At 31.6% G+C, this 18,599-nt stretch overlaps 1 protein-coding gene across 1 annotated transcript; it reads left to right on the top strand.

The window, feature by feature from the left end:
* Positions 1-261: 261 nt before the first annotated feature.
* On the top strand, positions 262-18,368 carry LOC134694185 (uncharacterized). The gene is made up of 9 exons (XM_063555182.1): positions 262-575; positions 1,511-1,771; positions 5,767-6,018; positions 9,556-9,765; positions 11,226-11,362; positions 11,900-13,072; positions 13,463-13,487; positions 16,207-16,225; positions 18,113-18,368. Exons 1-9 carry the CDS (start codon positions 290-292, stop codon positions 18,366-18,368), a joined length of 2,619 nt encoding a protein of 872 aa, XP_063411252.1. The 5' UTR covers positions 262-289.
* The last annotated feature ends 231 nt before the right edge of the window (positions 18,369-18,599 follow it).

Genomic DNA, 18,599 nt, shown 5'->3' on the forward strand with positions numbered 1-18,599 from the left:
TGTTAAAGGTGTCCATCATGAGTAAATTTTACATGACAACAGTTATGTTAACGATTCGTTTGCCTAGCCATTGTTACGAGCAAATGTATTTTATTGTATAGGATATGATATGAATACGAACTGGGGAACCATTACCTGAATTTGTTTTCGAATTTCTTAATTTTTACGTTCGATACCAGAAAATTTTAAAGCAATCAACATTTGAAATGATTTCATCATTACATATATTTCAAAAGTTAAATAACCAAATAATGTGTGAATATAAAACAAGCGTTCAATATTAATTAATATGTTTGCATTCATATATTATTTTACAGCAATGTTTACTTCGACGATCGATACACAGCATTGTACCGAAGGTAACCAACTTGAAATGACGTGCTCCATTCATACAGCTAACATTGAAGTCAAATGGTACAAAAAGGGAAGTGAACTACATAAGTCTAGCAACATTTTGATTACCAGCAGAGGTAATCAGCATACATTAACAATCGTAGAAACAACAGCCACAGATTCTGGAACATACTGTGTTAAGGCAGAAAACGTGGAAATGGAATTTTCAATCAAAGTGAAAGGTATTTTATTGCAATTGCCCTTATTTAGAAACGACTGAACAAAAAGCAACTGAAAAAATAGCGGTAAGAATCATATTCGTGGTTAACCAGTGATAACAAATGCTTTCTGATTTGTAGCTTACCTGTAAAAAGAAAAATAATACTACTCTTGATGTTAGTTTCAATGCTAAAATATAATAATATGGGTCCTAGTTTTACGGTTCCAGAAAATTTTGCACACAAATCATGTTATCAAAACTTACAATTCAGCACTTACATGTAGTTATCCAAATCATTTTCAAGAAATGAATTCTTTATCTACAGTAACAATTAGAATTCATATTTTTTATAATTACCATAATGTGAATTCTTAATTTGCCTTATATAAAACCAAACATAATTTGTTTGTCTTAATATTGTTTAGTAAAATGACTTGAAAACTTGTTAATAGTCGTATGTGAAGCGTTTCTAAGAAAACAAGATATGTCTTCGATTAGTCTCATGTATTTAAAAAAGGAGAAAAGATATCATAGGGACAGTAAAACTGATAGATTAAAATTAAACTGACAACGCCATGGCTTGAAAAAAAAAAAACAGGCAAACAATAGTACGCAAGACACAAAATAGAAAACCTAAGACTAAGCAACACGAACCTCACCAAAACCGGGAGTGATCTAAAGTGTTTTGGATGGATAAGCAGATTCTGATCCATATGTGGCACACACATCCGGTAAATAGTAGAATTCGGTAGATCACATTCGTGACAAAGGAAGGGTATTGTAGATACAATATAAAGAACATATCCGATATCATATAAAAAAAAGTTTTTTCCATACTGTTAATGTAGTTTGTCTTTTTGTCTTCTATTCTTATTGTCATAATATTATCGACTTATGCAACTTTTTTGCAGACACCTCAAGCGTTTACTGCACTATTTTTTTCATCTCTTTAAATAGCTATATTCAAACGACGTTTAATAGATATAACAACCATGGAAGGCATAGATATAAAACTTGAGTGTGAAACAGTGGAAGAAAACTGTCATGCCCTATGGTTTAAGGATGATGAGAAAATAGATTTACTAGCGAGGATGACAATAGAAAGGAAACAAGAATGTTTACATACCCTATCCTTAGCACCAACGAGTGTTCGAGACAGTGGGACATATAGCATTAAGATTAATGGGGCTACGAGTATCGGAAATGTAAACGTTAAAGGTAATACATTTAATAAATTATTATTATTATTATTATTATTATACAATATTTATATAGCGCATTATATAATTTGAAAAAATACCCTAAGCGCTTAACATGAATAAAAAAATAAGATACATAAGGTAAAAGCAAAATATACAATCACATAAATACAATTTCTGAGCAGTGGCGTGTAAAATGAAAACATTGATTGTCGGTTAAATAGAATAATATAAAAGAATGTACAACCCACACAAAAAAATATCAAAAATTTAAAATTAATGAAAATGAAAGAAAAGTCAAAAGTTTCAAAAAAAATAAAAATGAGTTAAGAAAAAAAACCTATAAGAAGTATATTAAATATGATTTAAAATTTCCTCTGTATAAATTTTAAATAATAATTATCATTAAACCACAGTGACTCAAGTATTAAAGATTATTAAGTAAAAGTTCACAATACAATCAACTGGTAAAACAAATTGTTCATAAATTTCAAAATTTACAAAAAATCAATGAAAGCACTTCGGAAAAAATATGTCTTAAGATCCTTTTTAAAAACGTCAAGAGATTGTTCATTTCGTAAGGATGAAGGTTAGCTGTTCCAAAGAGTTGGTGCGGAAATATCAAACCGTCGTTCACCATTGCGTTTTGTCCTAACATCGTTTGGTAGTCGTAACAGCATGCTTTTCTCCGATCGCAAGGCTCTACCAGGTTTGTAATGTTCAACTAATTCCTGTAGGTATGATGGTGCCTTGCCATGCATTGCTTTAAAAATGTACAACAGGAGTTTGTACTGACAACGAAAATGAACCGGTAACCAGTGCAATGAAATTAGAACTGGTGTTATTGAATCGTATTTTCTCTTGCGCATTATTAGCCGTGCTGCTGTATTTTGCACACGCTGTAGTTTTGTTATTACACAGCTATTTGTTCCATATAACAGCGCATTACCATAACCTAGTGGTGATGTAACGAGTGAGCACACTAGAGTCTTACATGCCTCATCTGTAATCAGGGATCTAATGCGACCAATATTTCGTATCTGATGAAAACATGCTTTTGTCGTTGCACTAGCTTGTTGTTCCATGCTGAGTGTTTTGTCAAAACAAAATTCAAGATTTTTCACACAAGAAGCATCAGTCAATATAGTTCCATTGAATGTTAGTTGGAAACTTGATAGTTGCTTTAGTTGTTGTTTTGGTGCAAACACAATTAATTCGGTGTTGTCTTGGTTTAATTTAAGCATGTTGATACTCATCCATGCACTGATATCCGATAAACAGTTCTCAAGACGATTGGAGAGGTCAGACCAGTCTGCAAGAGGTTTAATGACTTGATACACTTGCGTGACGTCAGCGTGTGAATGGTAAGACATCCCATGTCGCCTGCAAATTTCTCCGACTGGTTTGGCAAACAAACAGAAAAGTGTTGATCCCAACACAGAGCCTTGTGGTACACCAAAGCCGAGTTATATATCATCCAATTGTACTGATCCGATAGAAACACGCTGAGTTCTATCTGTCAAATATGATTTCAACCACAACAGTGCCTAATCAGTTATCCCAAATAAAAACTCTAAACGAATGAGAAGTATTGTATGGTCGATAGTGTCAAATGCAGCAGATAAGTCAAGCATAAGCAAGACGACACAACAGTTATTATCAAGTGCGCACACAATAGCATTATGGACGCGCAAGAGAGCGGTTTCCGTATAACAGCAGGCACGATACGCTGACTGAACATGATCATAGAGAGAATAAGACGTGATCTGATTCTCAAAACGAGTGGCAACGACTTTCTCATTTATCTTGGATATGAATAGTAAATTTGAGACCGGCCGATAGTTTTTAACACTTCTTTGTCTAAATTCGGTTTTTTCAATAGTGGTCTCACTACCGCTTGTTTAAAAGGCGTTGGAACACACATTTCCGATATCGATCTGTTGACTATACGTGTAATAGCTGGTAACAAGTAGTCCAAGCATTGTTTTAGAAGTTGGGTTGGTAATGGATCGAGTTCACATGACTTTGTTGGAGACGCTATAATTATTTTCCGTATGTCTTCACTGAGTGCATAGTTCACCACAGTTTTAATGATGTGTATGTGTGACAAAATGTTTTAAGTATGTATCATTAATTGACAGCTTAATTTATATGTGTAGTCCGAAATGCTGGCGACACATCAATTAGTATACACTAGGATTATTTTCAGATACGATGAAGATTTTTTTTTTGAAAATCCAAACATGATAACTGAAAGAATCATTTCTTAAAAAGAAACTTTTCTACGTACTTTTCATATACTTTTTCGTGTGCTATTTAGTAAAAGCTCATTACGACCTGAACTAAAATGCGAGAAGCTGTTGATTTGTTAGTAACTGTGATCTTTCTCGTTGAACATAATTAATCAGTCGTTACAAGATATTGTTAATTAGTTCTTTAGGGGGTAGGTCTTAAAAACATACTTTTTTCCTCTTGTTTAATATTTATTATATTTACATCATCGAAAAGGTAGTGATCCATGCATCATCTGCCGAAGTCTTTGAAATATTCACCGTTTAATGTTATGTTAAGGGAGCATTTAATATGACCAGTTTCTGGGTATTTTACAACAAAAAAACCCGGTCGAAAACACTAGTAGATATACATCATTGCGTGTTTTAGCACATGCTGTCTTTTATAAATACCCATGACTGTCAAAAGGCATACAATAAACATATTTTTAAGTAAAAATATGTAAATCTGAAATATCATGCTAATACTAATTTAAATGTAAAAAACAAAAACGGTTTTTACTTATTGATTAGGTGAACATTTTGGCCAATTCAGATAACAAACTTTTCTTTCAACATTGCCGTTTAATTCCTGCAAAAAAACATATTAGTTATAAAATCTTGAAAATGTTTTATCGAATTTGACCGTTTGAATTTTCCAACTCTTTGAACAAGTTGGCTTACAAGGCACAAGATATATAAGATAATTTTGGATAAACATTCATTTTCCCACTACAAAATCTTCTACAGATTGTCTTTGCTTTTTTTTTCTGGAAAAGTAAAAATTGTACTGTCCCAATAACAATTGATATCAAGTTTATAAGGAATAACAGTAGTTTTCAGTATTTAACGAAAACCCTTGGAACGAATTGACATTTTTATGTATTAAATTGGTTTCTTATCCCAAACTATAAAATGACCTTGTCATCAATGCAGACGCTAATAGAATTCATTGACACTATCTTGGTACAAAAATGTAGATTATCTATTAGCAAAAGCTTGTATAAGAATTGATGTTCAAATTCAAAATTCTAGAATAGTGCCCTTTATATTTGAAAAAAATAGACATTTTAAGTATAAACACTGTATCAATGGATAAGCACTTATTACGTATCTGATAAAACGCACAAATAGTTTTCAATACATGTGTCGGAATTGTCTGCCATTTACCGGGCCTACCCCCTTTAACGGTTGTTATGATTTCTCTTCGTTGATATTTTTCTTAGCTAATAAAATCATCATAGATAACAGGATTAAAATTATATATTTTCGCAAGACGCCTGTTTCGCCTCCAAAAGACTCATCAGTGACGCACGAATCAAAGTATTTTTATTGCACCAAATAAAGTACGAAGTTTAAGAGCATTGAGGACCAAAAACGCCTTTACATATGCAGTATTGTTTGTCTGTTTTTCTTTTTCATCTTTAGCCACGGCGTTTTCAGTTTCTTTCAATGTATCAGTTTGACTGTCACTCTGGTATCTTTCGTCCCTCCTTCACAACCCTATGCAGTTACAAAAAGACACATTAAATACTTATAATTTCATTTTTTTAGCTAGGATCATGAAAACACAATTTTATCAATTTTTTATAATTTTACCTGTGCACTTTATTGATGGACCTCAGAATAACGTATAATAATTAAGCTTACATCTAATGTAATTATAAGACTATGTTTATTTGTTGATTTATCAAATATAATGCTATTTTATTTCTGTTTTTACTATATATTTTTATATTGATAGAAATGCCAGAAACAATAAAACGTATGTCAATTCAAGACAGAGAGGAGTTTCTGAAGGCAGCAAAGTCTGGTATAACGAAACGGCATACTATCAGAATTATGATTGTGGGTGAAAAATCAGTTGGAAAAACATGCTTATTAAGACGATTGATGGATGAACAGATAGATGATGTTGAAAGCACTGATGGGATCAATATTGAAAGGCGGAAATGTCAAATTGACATAGAGACTGGAAAGTGGCATTTCCGTACAAGTAAATAATAATTTGATTCTTCATTTATCATGTTTATTGAATTTATAAATTGTATTCTACAAACACTTTCCTTGAAAGCATCTAATTAACAGAAAAGTGTTTCAGACGCACGAATGTATATAGCCGAATATTAGATATGATATAGATAGATTATTAAATAAAAACCTTTTTTTTCTTCTAAATACACAAAACTTTTTACTTAAATGCTTGAGTATAGGCAGATGGTAGGGATAGCTCTAATATCCCTTTCGTTTTTATAACCAAAAGAAATTTAAGCGATTGTTGTCAAAATTTATGTAGTTTGGCACTACAAGATGTGATACGGATGGTAATTTTCGTCTTCCTCCCTCGATCTGTCAGTTAAGAACAAACTGTACGACCAAAAAGATGATTTAAAGTTTACAATTGTGAAATTTCCATTTTCAAGATATTGTAGCACTCGCATTAGTAGTACAGTATAATTCTACCAATATGAACAATTGATATAATGTTCATGATGAATAAAAAAGAATTCACACATTCATTAAGATTACCTTTTTATTCTGTTAGATAATAGATCTAGATCACCAGCGATTTTAAATTGAGAATATTATTGCTCTATGTGTAGCCATATTGACAGCTGTCTGGTTTCTCAATCCACGTAATAACTATAAATAGAAAAGAAAATGGAAAAATATACTCGTCTTTAAGTATGTACATTTTTATCGGAAGAAATATAAGAAGGAGTGATTAATTGGCAATGGTTGGTGCAATATATACTCTTGTTGAATTGCTTTGAGCAGACCAAACTATATTAATGCAATTTATATTTTTCTCTGGATATTTTAAATATTCAAGGTTACCGACGATATTTAAAAAAAATTTTTTTTTTAGTTTTAACGCTTGTTTTTCAGGGGCAATTATAATGCCCCACCTACAATAGTAGAGGGGCATTATCTTTTCTGGTCTGTGCCTCCGTTCGTTCGTCCGTCCGTCCGTATGTGCGTCCGTCCGTCCGTCCGTACGTTCGCTTCATGTTCATGTTTTTGGTCAAGGTAGTTTTTGAAGAAGTTGAAGTCCAATGAACTTGAAACTTAGTACACATGTTCCCCATGATATGATCTTTCTAATTTTAATGCCAAATTATAGTTTTGACCCCCAATTTCATGGTCCACTGAACATAGAAAATGATAGTGCGACATTCAGGTTAAAGTTTTTGGTCGAGGTAGTTTTTGATGAAGTTAAAATTACATCAACTTGAAACTTAGTATACATGTTCCCTATGATATGCTTTTTCTAATTTTGATTCCAAATTAAAGTTTTGACCCCAATTTCGCGGTCCACTGAACATAGAAATGATAGTGCGAGTGGGGCATCCGTGTACTATGGACACATTCTTGTTATTTTTAAAAATCAATCAATTGAAAGTATTTCAATATTTTATTGATACAACACAATATTCACCTATTTATTTATAACTGAGCAAACGCAGAACAAACAAAAAATATACTACAGCGATTAAGATATTTTGCCATCATATTCCTTCCCCAAACAGTTTAGTTTTCTGTCTCAAACTCTTTTATCATATTTTCGATTTGTGGTTTACATCTGAAACGGTGAATCCTTGAGTTAAAATAAACTCGAGTAAAGATCAAAAGATTAAAATAACACCTTGCTAATCTTTTAATGGTGTATTCCTCCAATGCCAACATTTTTATGTAACCTATTCCTTGAATGCCAACACAAATATTTCAATGGATGTTTATATGATAACAATAGATGTTTTTATAACTATTTAACTGGTAAAGAATAATCAGTGAACTTGATGAAATTGCAACATTTTCCACATTTTTATAAGATGAATAGTAAATATTAGAGTTAAACAAAATACGAATTCAAAAATAATGAAGAAAATGAAAACATTTTTATTACTTTTTGTCAAAGATATTTTGAGAATATGAATGTTTCAACATCAGACAATTTAGTTGAATACAATTTTTTGAAACTAAAAGAAACTAAAAAAAATGATGTTAGACATTCAATTATTATTTCAAATATTGTGTTACATGAACTATATGAATATTTCAATTGAACTAGCCATTCAACTTTAAAAATCATGAAACAACATATTATTCTTTGCGTCTAAGCGATATGTTTGGATTTGAATTCACGAAGCCATATATTTGAAAGCCAAGGATATATAAGGACCATTAGCACGATTAGTGGTGCTCGAATATGAAAACAGTCAAAATCAAATACAAAGGTGAAGAGCATTAACACCATATTTGAAAGTTGTGCCAAGTTAAGATATAGTAATCCATACCTTGGGGTTAACAAACCTAATATACCGATTAATTCAACATTTCACACACAGTTAATTTACAATAATATTTCATAGTTAGCATAACTGTGTTGACTAACAGACTAAGGAAATGTTCATGTATGATTCCATTTGTTAAACGCGTATCCACAATTGACCTCTACAATTACCTGTCCTTGTAAAAATTATGTAGAGGGTGATTCATGTCCCAGAAGTATTTTTTTGCCCTATTATCTATAATATAAGAACTTTGGTAGATAAGTAAAATTCTGTTTTTATTTTCCCTGTATAATACCCGTTGCCATGGAAACAACCAAAATTGATGGGTACCATACTCAGAGAGAACGATTTTCATTCTCTTCCAACATATCTCGTTCAATCATATATTCGCATTTATAACTACCAAATTTGTGTAAGAAATACACATATAAATGGAAGGTTTTAGCTTTTTCAGTTCAAAATGTTTCATTATTCATCTGTTTGGTAATCTGAATTTTGGTGAAAATTGACAATTTTTTACTAAGAAGTTTTTAAAAGAAAAAAAACCACACGACTTTATTTTTATTTGTTAAATATATAAAATGTTGACTCTCAAAATTTGTCATAGACATGCCACGGTATTGTTGGTCTTGGGAGATAAAAAGATTTAAAATTTAGGAGTTTTTGAAATTTTTCACTTTCGAATTTTAACACATTTTTAAATGGTTGCTATGGAAACAAAATATTTAGTAAATTCAAAATTTTATAGTTTTTGTTTAGTTTGGGGTTTTTATCTATTGATTGTATTGATTCACTTTATTTCTATGGTTCTTTTAAATCCCATATATTTCAATTTTCAAAGGCAAATTTTGTACGTATTTAGGCAAAATTTGTTAGGATGGTTTCCATGGCAATCAAGGTTACAAAAAAACAAATAATACATGAATCTTTATTTCATACTACACCTTCTTCATAACAAAATAAAAAGACATTCGGAGAGGGGTCATGAATCACCCATCAACAGGAACCTGCATGATTCTTCCAAAGACAGGTACTCAAATATGAAATAGTTAATTTCAAACATTTTTGATCAAATAATAAAAAAAGCATGAAAAGTCTGAACTAACATTTTTTTTTTTAAATTTTTTTAAGTTATAAATTTTCTTTATCGTCGGCATTCATTCTACACCGACTTCGATCAATGTCAATAGTAATACATTTATACAGTTAATCAAGTGGATTTTTTTCCTTTCTTATAGCCGGTCAAAATCATCATGGATCTCCTGATCATATGGAGCAATTTGCAAACTGTGGATTTTGGGATTTTGCTGGACAGAGGGAATTCTATGCAACACATCAAACCTTTCTAAGTTCAAATGCTGTTTACCTGTTGGTTGTAGATATATCTAAAGATTTTACAAATAAAACATTTGATAACATGATAGAAAAAGAATTCGATAGTAATGGAGGTATGCAAAATAAATTCTAATGACGAATGCCATGTTTATGCAATGGTTGATCAAATAAATCCGAATTTTCTATGACATTGTAAGAAGCAGAATTCGAGTAGAAAAACTTAAGACTTCCTTCGAAATAATGATAAAACCGGCAACTACATTGATAAGTAGAGTCATATATTCTATTCATCTTTGGTTTTAATATGGTGATCTGGTAACCGTTCTAATTGCCTTTTTCGATTTACACTACTGTACATACTGTCTTATAAATACAATATAACAATGAAATATTTACATGTTTATCATTATTAGTTGGTGTATTCACCTTTCTGAATTTATATTTTACTTGATTTTACCATTTACGGTATGCATTTACAAGTACAAACACTTTTTAATTGGCGTATATTTCTCAATCTACCATCAAATGAAAAAAGGCTATGTTAATTTTTTCTGTGAAATTTTAGTCAGTTGTGTTGTATTTAGATATAAGAAGATGTGATATGAGACAATGAGACAACCCTCCATCCAAATCACAATTTATAAAAAGTAAACCATGATTATAGATCAAAGTAAGGTCTTCAACACAGAGCCTTTGCTCACATCAAACAGCAGGCTATGACAGTCCAAAATGGCTTGTGTCTATTCAAACGGGGAAGACATCAGTATAATCTATATAAAAACGAGAAACGAGAAACACTTATCAACCATATCAACAAACGTCAACCACTGAACGTCAGGTTCCTGACTTAGATCAAGTGCTAAAAATTGCTGAAATTTTTAAATGTTTTATCAAGTACCAACTTTCAACCTCACCTAAAACAACAGTATAACATCACAACATAGAAAGGCACACTATAAAATATTAATTGAATCTGTAAAATATGTTACAAAATGTTGGTTGCTGGATCCCAATTATTGTACTTTCATTCTATTTTTTTGTTTGCTCACCTAATGTTGTCAATATAATACACTTTTAAGCAACGGCAATACAAGTGACTGGTTTTCACATGTTGCTAGCTATAAACCACGATTAACTCATCGTTTTCTTCGAAAAATGAATTTTTGAAGTTGGAAATATGACTGTTTTTACCGTTCTTTGGTTGATAACCTTTGAATTTGTCAGTTTTGATATAATTCCCCTTTTATGAAATTACCTTAAACGTTCTTGTTTTGTTGTTCTTTTGTGTGCAAGTTGCTGTAACAGTTACACAGTAAATCTTAAAGACCAAAAGTCTTGAAATATGAGGTTATTGATTCATGAACAAACAATTAAGGTCAAAGTCAAAGGATATGGTAAATTTTTATATCTTCATATTGCTGAAAAGATTTGTTTATCAATTGAAAATTCAAATTATGAACAAACGTATCTTATAGCTCTTATTCGTCAATAAAATGTATCTCATAAACGTTCTAATGTTAGAAAAAAATCATATTTCAACTGTTATACATACATGCGTCCCCTATCATTTCAGAATATATTGACTTCTGGTTAGATAACATACACTGTTATAGCAGAGACGATACGACCACATCAGTACACAATAAAGAAAATACCTTACTAAATCCACCTGTTATAATAGTGGGTACTGGGATCGACAAAGTTTCTGAGGTAGGTTTTATTTGTATGACAGTAGAATATATCCTTAAAGGGTTTTAAATATCTGCTTTGCAAACATGCGCACAAAATTCAATTATACATACATGCAACTACTGTCAGCTTGAATTTACAAGATATACAATTTTTGTTAAAAAGTATATCTAAAAAACCGCTTTTGACTGGCAGGTCAAACAACAGATGTTTTTATTCCCTGCTGCTGCCATGGCGATTGCCAAATAAACGGATCACCAGATGTAACAACATTTTAATTATTAATTATTAATAAATTTGCCGGAAAAATGGTATACTGTTAAAAAACGAGAACACCCAAGTACAACATATAATGTCATGAATATTGTTGCTATTGCTTTTGCTTGTTAAATTGTTTCCATGTATAACGACCAAAAACATAGAACAAAAATCAAGAGTTTGAGATTTTTTAGCAGATATAATGATTCTAGTGTTTGCACAATTCATTAATTTTCCAATTACAAATAATCTAATCCATCTAAATAGGTTTCGTTAAGTTCTGTCAAATTCCTATTGTAGGTAGAGAAACAGAAGATGGAATTTGAGCGTAATGTGAGCAAAATCCTTTCTGGACATGAAAAACGGAGGCATCTTCGAAAAATACATTATGTATCAAATACGCTTCCATCTGATGATAAACAAGAATTTAAAAGTCTGCGGGAAGATATCGTTCGTCATGCTAAGGCCTTAACAACTTGGGGAGATAATCTTCCAACTCGTTGGGTAGTTCTTGAAAAAGAAATTGACACGAAGTCACCGGAACATGTTATTTCGTATACTGATGCTAAAAATTTAGCAATGAATTGTTCTTTCCATGATGACAGTCAGATGACCTTAGAACTAGACTCTTTCCTAAAGTTTGAACATGATATTGGAAATCTCATATTTTTTGAGGATGTGAGAAATTTCATTGTATTAGATCCTAAATGGTTAATGGATACATTTAGATGTTTTGTTTCACATCAGTATACAAATGAATCTATTGGTATGCCAGAATGGGATGACCTTGAACGTACAGGCAAATTGTCAGATAAATTAATTAAAAAATTATTAGAAAAAGTTCCGGAATTGAACTCACCAGAACGTAAACAATTTGTTCTACAAATCATGGAAAAGTTTGATATCATTGTGAGACCGATAAATAATTACGCAAGAAACGACTTTTATATGCCTTGCATGATTAAGGCGGGGCCATTACACAACATTATAGGAAAATCGGAATCTGAAGATGGAAGAAAAAGCTCATGGTTTTGTCTAAAGTTTAATTTTTTACCACCATCATATTTCAATCATATTTTAGTAAGTTTTGTAAAACGCAAAGAACTGTTGGTTGAAAAAAATAGACGGTTGCGCATATATCGCAACATTGGAGAATTTCAACTCAACACATCTGGTAGCCAAACACTTGTTATTTGTCTCTCAAAAAATGCAGTCGCTATGCAAGTTAAACAGTTGAATTGTAGCGAAGATATTTGTTTCAGTGACGTTAAAAATGTTCTGTTAGACCTTGTTGATTCAATTAAAAAACGATATGGTATAAATATAACATATACAATCCAATTTAAATGTGCAAATGGAATTTACAATAGTAAGAGAATTGATTTAGAGACTTTAATGGAAACTGGTGAATATCTCTGTAAAGAACACGAAACAATGCATACAAGCAAGGAAATATACAGCAGCTGGTTTACAGTATGTAAATATAATATTAAAATATAAATGTAAGAGAACATGCCAACTTGACGACAGAAGATAACAGCGCCTTGTATATTATCAAAAAAAGCTGTAGTGTTTGATTAGAACATTTAAAATCACCTGCATCATTTAAAGTACACTTTGATAAGCTTCATACTCACTATAGTTCTAACGACAAGCAATTTCCCTATGACATTATATTGTTGTTTATTGAGATATCAGAATTCGAAGAAAAATAACGATAATGATTTTTTTTCAAAATTCTTATGTTCATTGGAAAATGTAAAAGAGATCTTCATGTAATTTTGTCTAAGGAAGTAATATCTGACGCAGGCTGATATAATTTGAGAATTGGCTGATATCAATGACACTATGATTATTTTACAGGAAGAAGAGATTGATTTAGAAAGCAGTGAGTTCAATTTTAGCTTTTGTGCATATTTCCCCTTTAAAACTGGTAACAAAAGTGAAGTTCTATTTCTTTCTATGTTGTGAAAAAAGTGTTTATTTCGATATTCAACTCCATACTTTAATTCTTATATTTGTAGGTAACTTGTATAGCCTGTTAAATATCTGACAACACCAAATTTACGTTAGCACCAAACATATCATAGACATATCAAACAATTACCACTGACGCAAATCCTCAGTTATGACATACTCCTTAACCATTATGTAACGTTCTACCTATTTTTTGATCGACGAATTTTCAACGAAATAGAATGACAACCTACAGAAAATAATAGGACAAGTATGATCCATTATAAACATTACCCTGTCAAAGTTTATGGTTCTTGGAAACAACATCAGAGAAGTTAGCCTCTTGAATTTACTAATTGCAAATCAAAAATAGACATGAACATAAAACTCAACGTTAATAACTGATACCATGAACATTATCAGGTAGCCATTGTCAAACAAATATTTACAAATATTATTTTAAAGAGACATATCATGTCCATAAATACCAGTTGAGAGAAGGATTAAGTTCCTGCACTGTAAGGCGAAGGAGATTTTGTCTCAAGACTAATGTTTGTTCATTACTCTAAATGGCCTTCACTTATCCTCCAGAGTCTGAAATTAAAGAAGCAATAGACACGACCCTCTCCGTCTCTTTTATACTTATATCTAGAATTTGGAATCAGGAATTATCTCAGTACCATTATTTATGACAAAGGAGGCGATTTTAACTTCAATATTATCAATGTCCCCCATCCAAGCAGCAATTTACTAACTTTACCTGCATATGGGATATGCCTTTCCAAAAACATGCTTTATCCAAAATAGTGTAGCTGCTACTCGTGCCTTTTAAAATGTCACCAGTGTCTAATCAGAAGGTTAATGAATCGAGGTTATGTCTAAAAACGTCTCGCCTTTTTTCTAAAAAAAAAGTTCATCGGACGATACTAAGATCTTGTTGATACCGCATCAACTTCACAAATAAAGCATGATGATTTTTAAGTATAGATTCTTGATACCGACGTTGTTTATCAGCTAGATTACATGTTTTTGATTTCTTCATTTGTCTCTTTTAAATTATTAACCTTTATGGCCATTTTGATAATATCCTTTTAGCTAGGCTCGGTACTTATGCATTCCGTCATTTTGTTGTTGTGCTGTTGTCAATTTGTATCCGTTTTTAATCTGTAGTTTGCCACCACTCCGGTTTTAGCATGTGTATCTATCATACAGTCATTCTATAAAATTTACTGTTTGCAAAAGTATGATTTTTTCCAAATATTAATATGGATGTTTTATCCCAGGCAGAAAACCTTAGCTGTAATGGTCACAACTTTTTGGTCTTCAGACAGAGCTCTCCAGTGCCCGTTAGTGCTTTTCAACTTTGTTCTTGTCTTTCGAGCTTTTTTCATGTGAGCGTCACTGGTTAGACATGTGTGGCCGAAGCGCGCGTCTGAAGTATTAAATGTTGTCCTGATACATTTTGTTAGCTATTATTCGTGTGTTTCCTTAAAGAGAGAGGTTTGGCATGCCACAAAATCAGATCAACCCACCATTTTGTTCTAAAAATGTCCTCTACCAAGTCAGGAAATTGCCATTTTTATATTATATTTCATTTTTGTGTGTATTACATATTAATGCTGTGTTTCTGTTGTGTCGTAGTTTTCCTCTTATATTTGATGTGTTTTCCTCAGTTTTAGTTTGTAACCCGGATTTTTTTTTTCTCAATCGATTTATGAATTTCGATCAGCAGTATACTACTGTTGTCTTTATTTTTGTAATTGCTGTAACCCCAATTTGAAATTTTACCTAATTATGTCTTTCTGTTTTGATCACACATTCTGGCCTACACAGATGGAGGTTAGGGAAGATTTTAAACCGAGTTTAATCCATCATTTTCTTCAAAATGCCTGTACCCAGTTCGGAATATGATACTGTAAACCAACTTATTTTCGCGGATACTTAATTTCGCGTTTGGTCCTATCTAGGCCAATTCGCGGCTATTAAATTTCGCGAATTTCTAAATTACTTGAGGTAGTTAAATAAGAAAAGATCCAAGTGATACATATTCGCGACGATTTAAATTCGCGTTATTTTTCTACTCGCGAAAGTCGCGAAAATAAATTGCTGGCGAAAATAAGTTGGTTTACAATGGTTGTTTTCCACTCGTTTGATGTGTTTCACCATTTGATTTTGGTATTTTGTAACGGAATTTCAGTCTTAAATTTCTTTGGAGTTCTGAATTTTTCTTTATTCATCTCTTCAACTTATTGAAATCGTCATTGGGAGAGAAAATTACCAAAAAGGTTGATGTATTTGTTGTCAAATGTGTGTTTTATAGTATGATTATTAAGAACTAGATATTATTATGCTTCTTCGATTACTCTTTTACAAGTAAAACATCAACAAATTTTTTTCGGCTTAAATGGATGTTAAGTAAAGAATATAGAACAAACAAATTACGTTTTAAACAACTGTGACCACACAATTTAAAGGGAAACTTGTAAGGCCGTTTGAAACTTGCAAATGATTCCCTCTCCTTAATCGTATATGGAATATTGATTGCATGTGATATATTACTGGTAAGTTGTTGTAATGTTTTTGCATTTGTGCATATATTGGACTATATGTTAATTTTCATTTCAATAAGATCTATTGCATACTTTTTGCAGAAAACCAAAGCCAAAGAAGGTATGTTATGTTTTTAATATCTTAAATTATAACGGTATTTATAGATATAAGAACATGTGGTAAGATTGTCAATGACAAAACTCTACATCCAAGTAAAAATTTTATACCCTTAACCCTCTTGCTGCCGGAGGGACACATCTGTCCAAACCGGCAGTGCCGGAGGGACACATATGTCCATGGCTAAATTAATGCAAATTTCTTATCAATGCTGTATCTCTTTCAATTAAAAAAAATAAGATTAAACAGTGTTATGTTTTTCTCCGATGGGTCCAAAATGTAAAGGTCATTATGTCATGACGTCATATATCGAATGACGTCGTTGTTTGGCATGTTAAGTCACAGACGTTGATCTGTCGTATTTTCCGGCATATCAAATGCAACTTTGAAAAACGGCCGGCAGCAAGCGGGTTAATGGGTCATAGTACAACCTTCATGTATATTGAAAACTACAAAAATATTTTCAGACGAAAAAATGCACTGCATTGCAATTTATAAATTAGTTTAACATCAATGCATAATTCTATTACAACTTTTAACAAATAACACAAACTAAATTCATGAATGAAAATGTATCATCATGTTTATATAATTTCGGAAGAAAACAGTCTCAGTTGAAAAATGTATTCTGCAAATATCTAACTTTTTCTTTGTCTGATATAAAATTATGTCCTCCAACTGTGCCAGTTGAGCAGTAAAATTGCATAAACCGTATATTCATATGAGATATACAGTCACTGACCGTATATCGCCTTGTTTATGGCGTTTACAATCCGTTTCCGTAGAGTTTTATTTATGACGTTAATAAAACATACAGGTTCGAAGAAATTTTACGTCTTTCGCTCAAAATTAAGAAATGATGGTTTTAACCTAAATACTTCATTTAAAACATTCACGACAGTTATAAGAGTTGCAGTATATAAAGAATAACCATACATTGTCTCGAAATATAAATGTTATTTGTACTCGGCTCGAAACAGGTAGAAATGCTCGACAAAGCCTCACCATCTACCTGTGTGTAAGCCTTGTACAAATAACATTGATATTTCGAGACAAGGTATGGTTATTCTATATATTTAGTTCTTTGTATTTTATTATATCTTAAACTGGAAAGAATACAATTTTTTCGTTTATATTTCTTATATCCAAGTTCAAATCAACTATTTTTTAAATGAATAATTTGTTAATGTATTTGAAAATAAAGTTAGCGTTGATACGAGAATTCTTTTTTCTTTCTTTATTTAGATGCAACTTTTGCAAAAACATGTATGTGTACAAGTGCTTTGATTGTAATACAATTTTCTGTAAGGACTGTTCCAGAAAACATGATAACGAGGAAAAGTATATGGGCCACTCAATGCAACATATCCGCGATAGTTTTATATTGAACTGTAAATTCCCTATCAGTGACGATATTTATACAAGCAGGTTAATTAGGGCTATACAATGTTTACCCGACGGTGAGATAGTTACAGCTGGTTATAATGAACATATTCCAGCATTATTGGTATTTTCTATCAATGGGAAACGAAGACACTTAGACAACATTCCAAGGAAAATTAATGTAGTGGACAAAAATACTGTTGCTGTGCTCCTTGAATATAACAATATTGCTTTCGTTGACGTTCAACAAATTCATGTTCGATACATTCAAAATATTGCAATGACACATAATTCAGATGCATTTATATGCATAGAAAACGAATTATACATAAGTGATATACATGGTATTGTGGTAATTGATATGTCAGGAAGTGTAAACAGACGTATTGACCTTAGTTTTACACCATATGATATGTGTTACGATGTTGATTCACAACATATTTACTGTATCATCACAGACCATAGTTAGCTGATCTGTATTGATAGTGACGGTAATATTAAATTCAGATTTATTGATCCGAGTATGACAAATCTGAGACGTCTTACCATAGATAATGATGGGAATGTGCTAGTGCTATGTGAAAAGGAAGGTGATTGTTTGGGATATGTTGTCAAGGTAGATTCTAATGGCAAGAAAAGTGAAGTAGTAATTTCAAATATTAACACGTCATTAGATGAACCTCTTATCTGTTACGATCCCTCAACAAATTCAGAAGTTATTGGAGTGCATGATACAGTTTACATTTATAAGAGAAAAGCATAGTGTGAGTATATGATGAACACAATTAGGACCTTCTGACCAATAACTTTTCTTATAAAACAATATGCTGTATTGACAATTGTGTGTTGAAGATAGACACATTTACTCTAAATACAAATTGCTGTTAAATATAAATGTTATTTTTAATAGGTTATATATATATATGTGTTGGTGGTATAATAAGGCACAAGCTATTGAGTGGGTTCATATGTATTTTTGAAACGTATACTAAAA

The sequence above is a fragment of the Mytilus trossulus genome, chromosome 13 (assembly GCF_036588685.1).
Source record: "Mytilus trossulus isolate FHL-02 chromosome 13, PNRI_Mtr1.1.1.hap1, whole genome shotgun sequence".
Classification (NCBI taxonomy): domain Eukaryota; kingdom Metazoa; phylum Mollusca; class Bivalvia; order Mytilida; family Mytilidae; genus Mytilus; species Mytilus trossulus.

Excerpts from the sequence above, each read along its gene's own strand:
- LOC134694185 (XM_063555182.1), top strand. The coding sequence starts at position 290 with ATGTTTGCATTCATATATTATTTTACAGCAATGTTTACTTCGACGATC. Across the intron at positions 6,019-9,555 it reads AAAGTGGCATTTCCGTACAA|CCGGTCAAAATCATCATGGA; the intron begins GTAAATAATAAT and ends CCTTTCTTATAG. Across the intron at positions 11,363-11,899 it reads GGATCGACAAAGTTTCTGAG|GTAGAGAAACAGAAGATGGA; the intron begins GTAGGTTTTATT and ends TTCCTATTGTAG.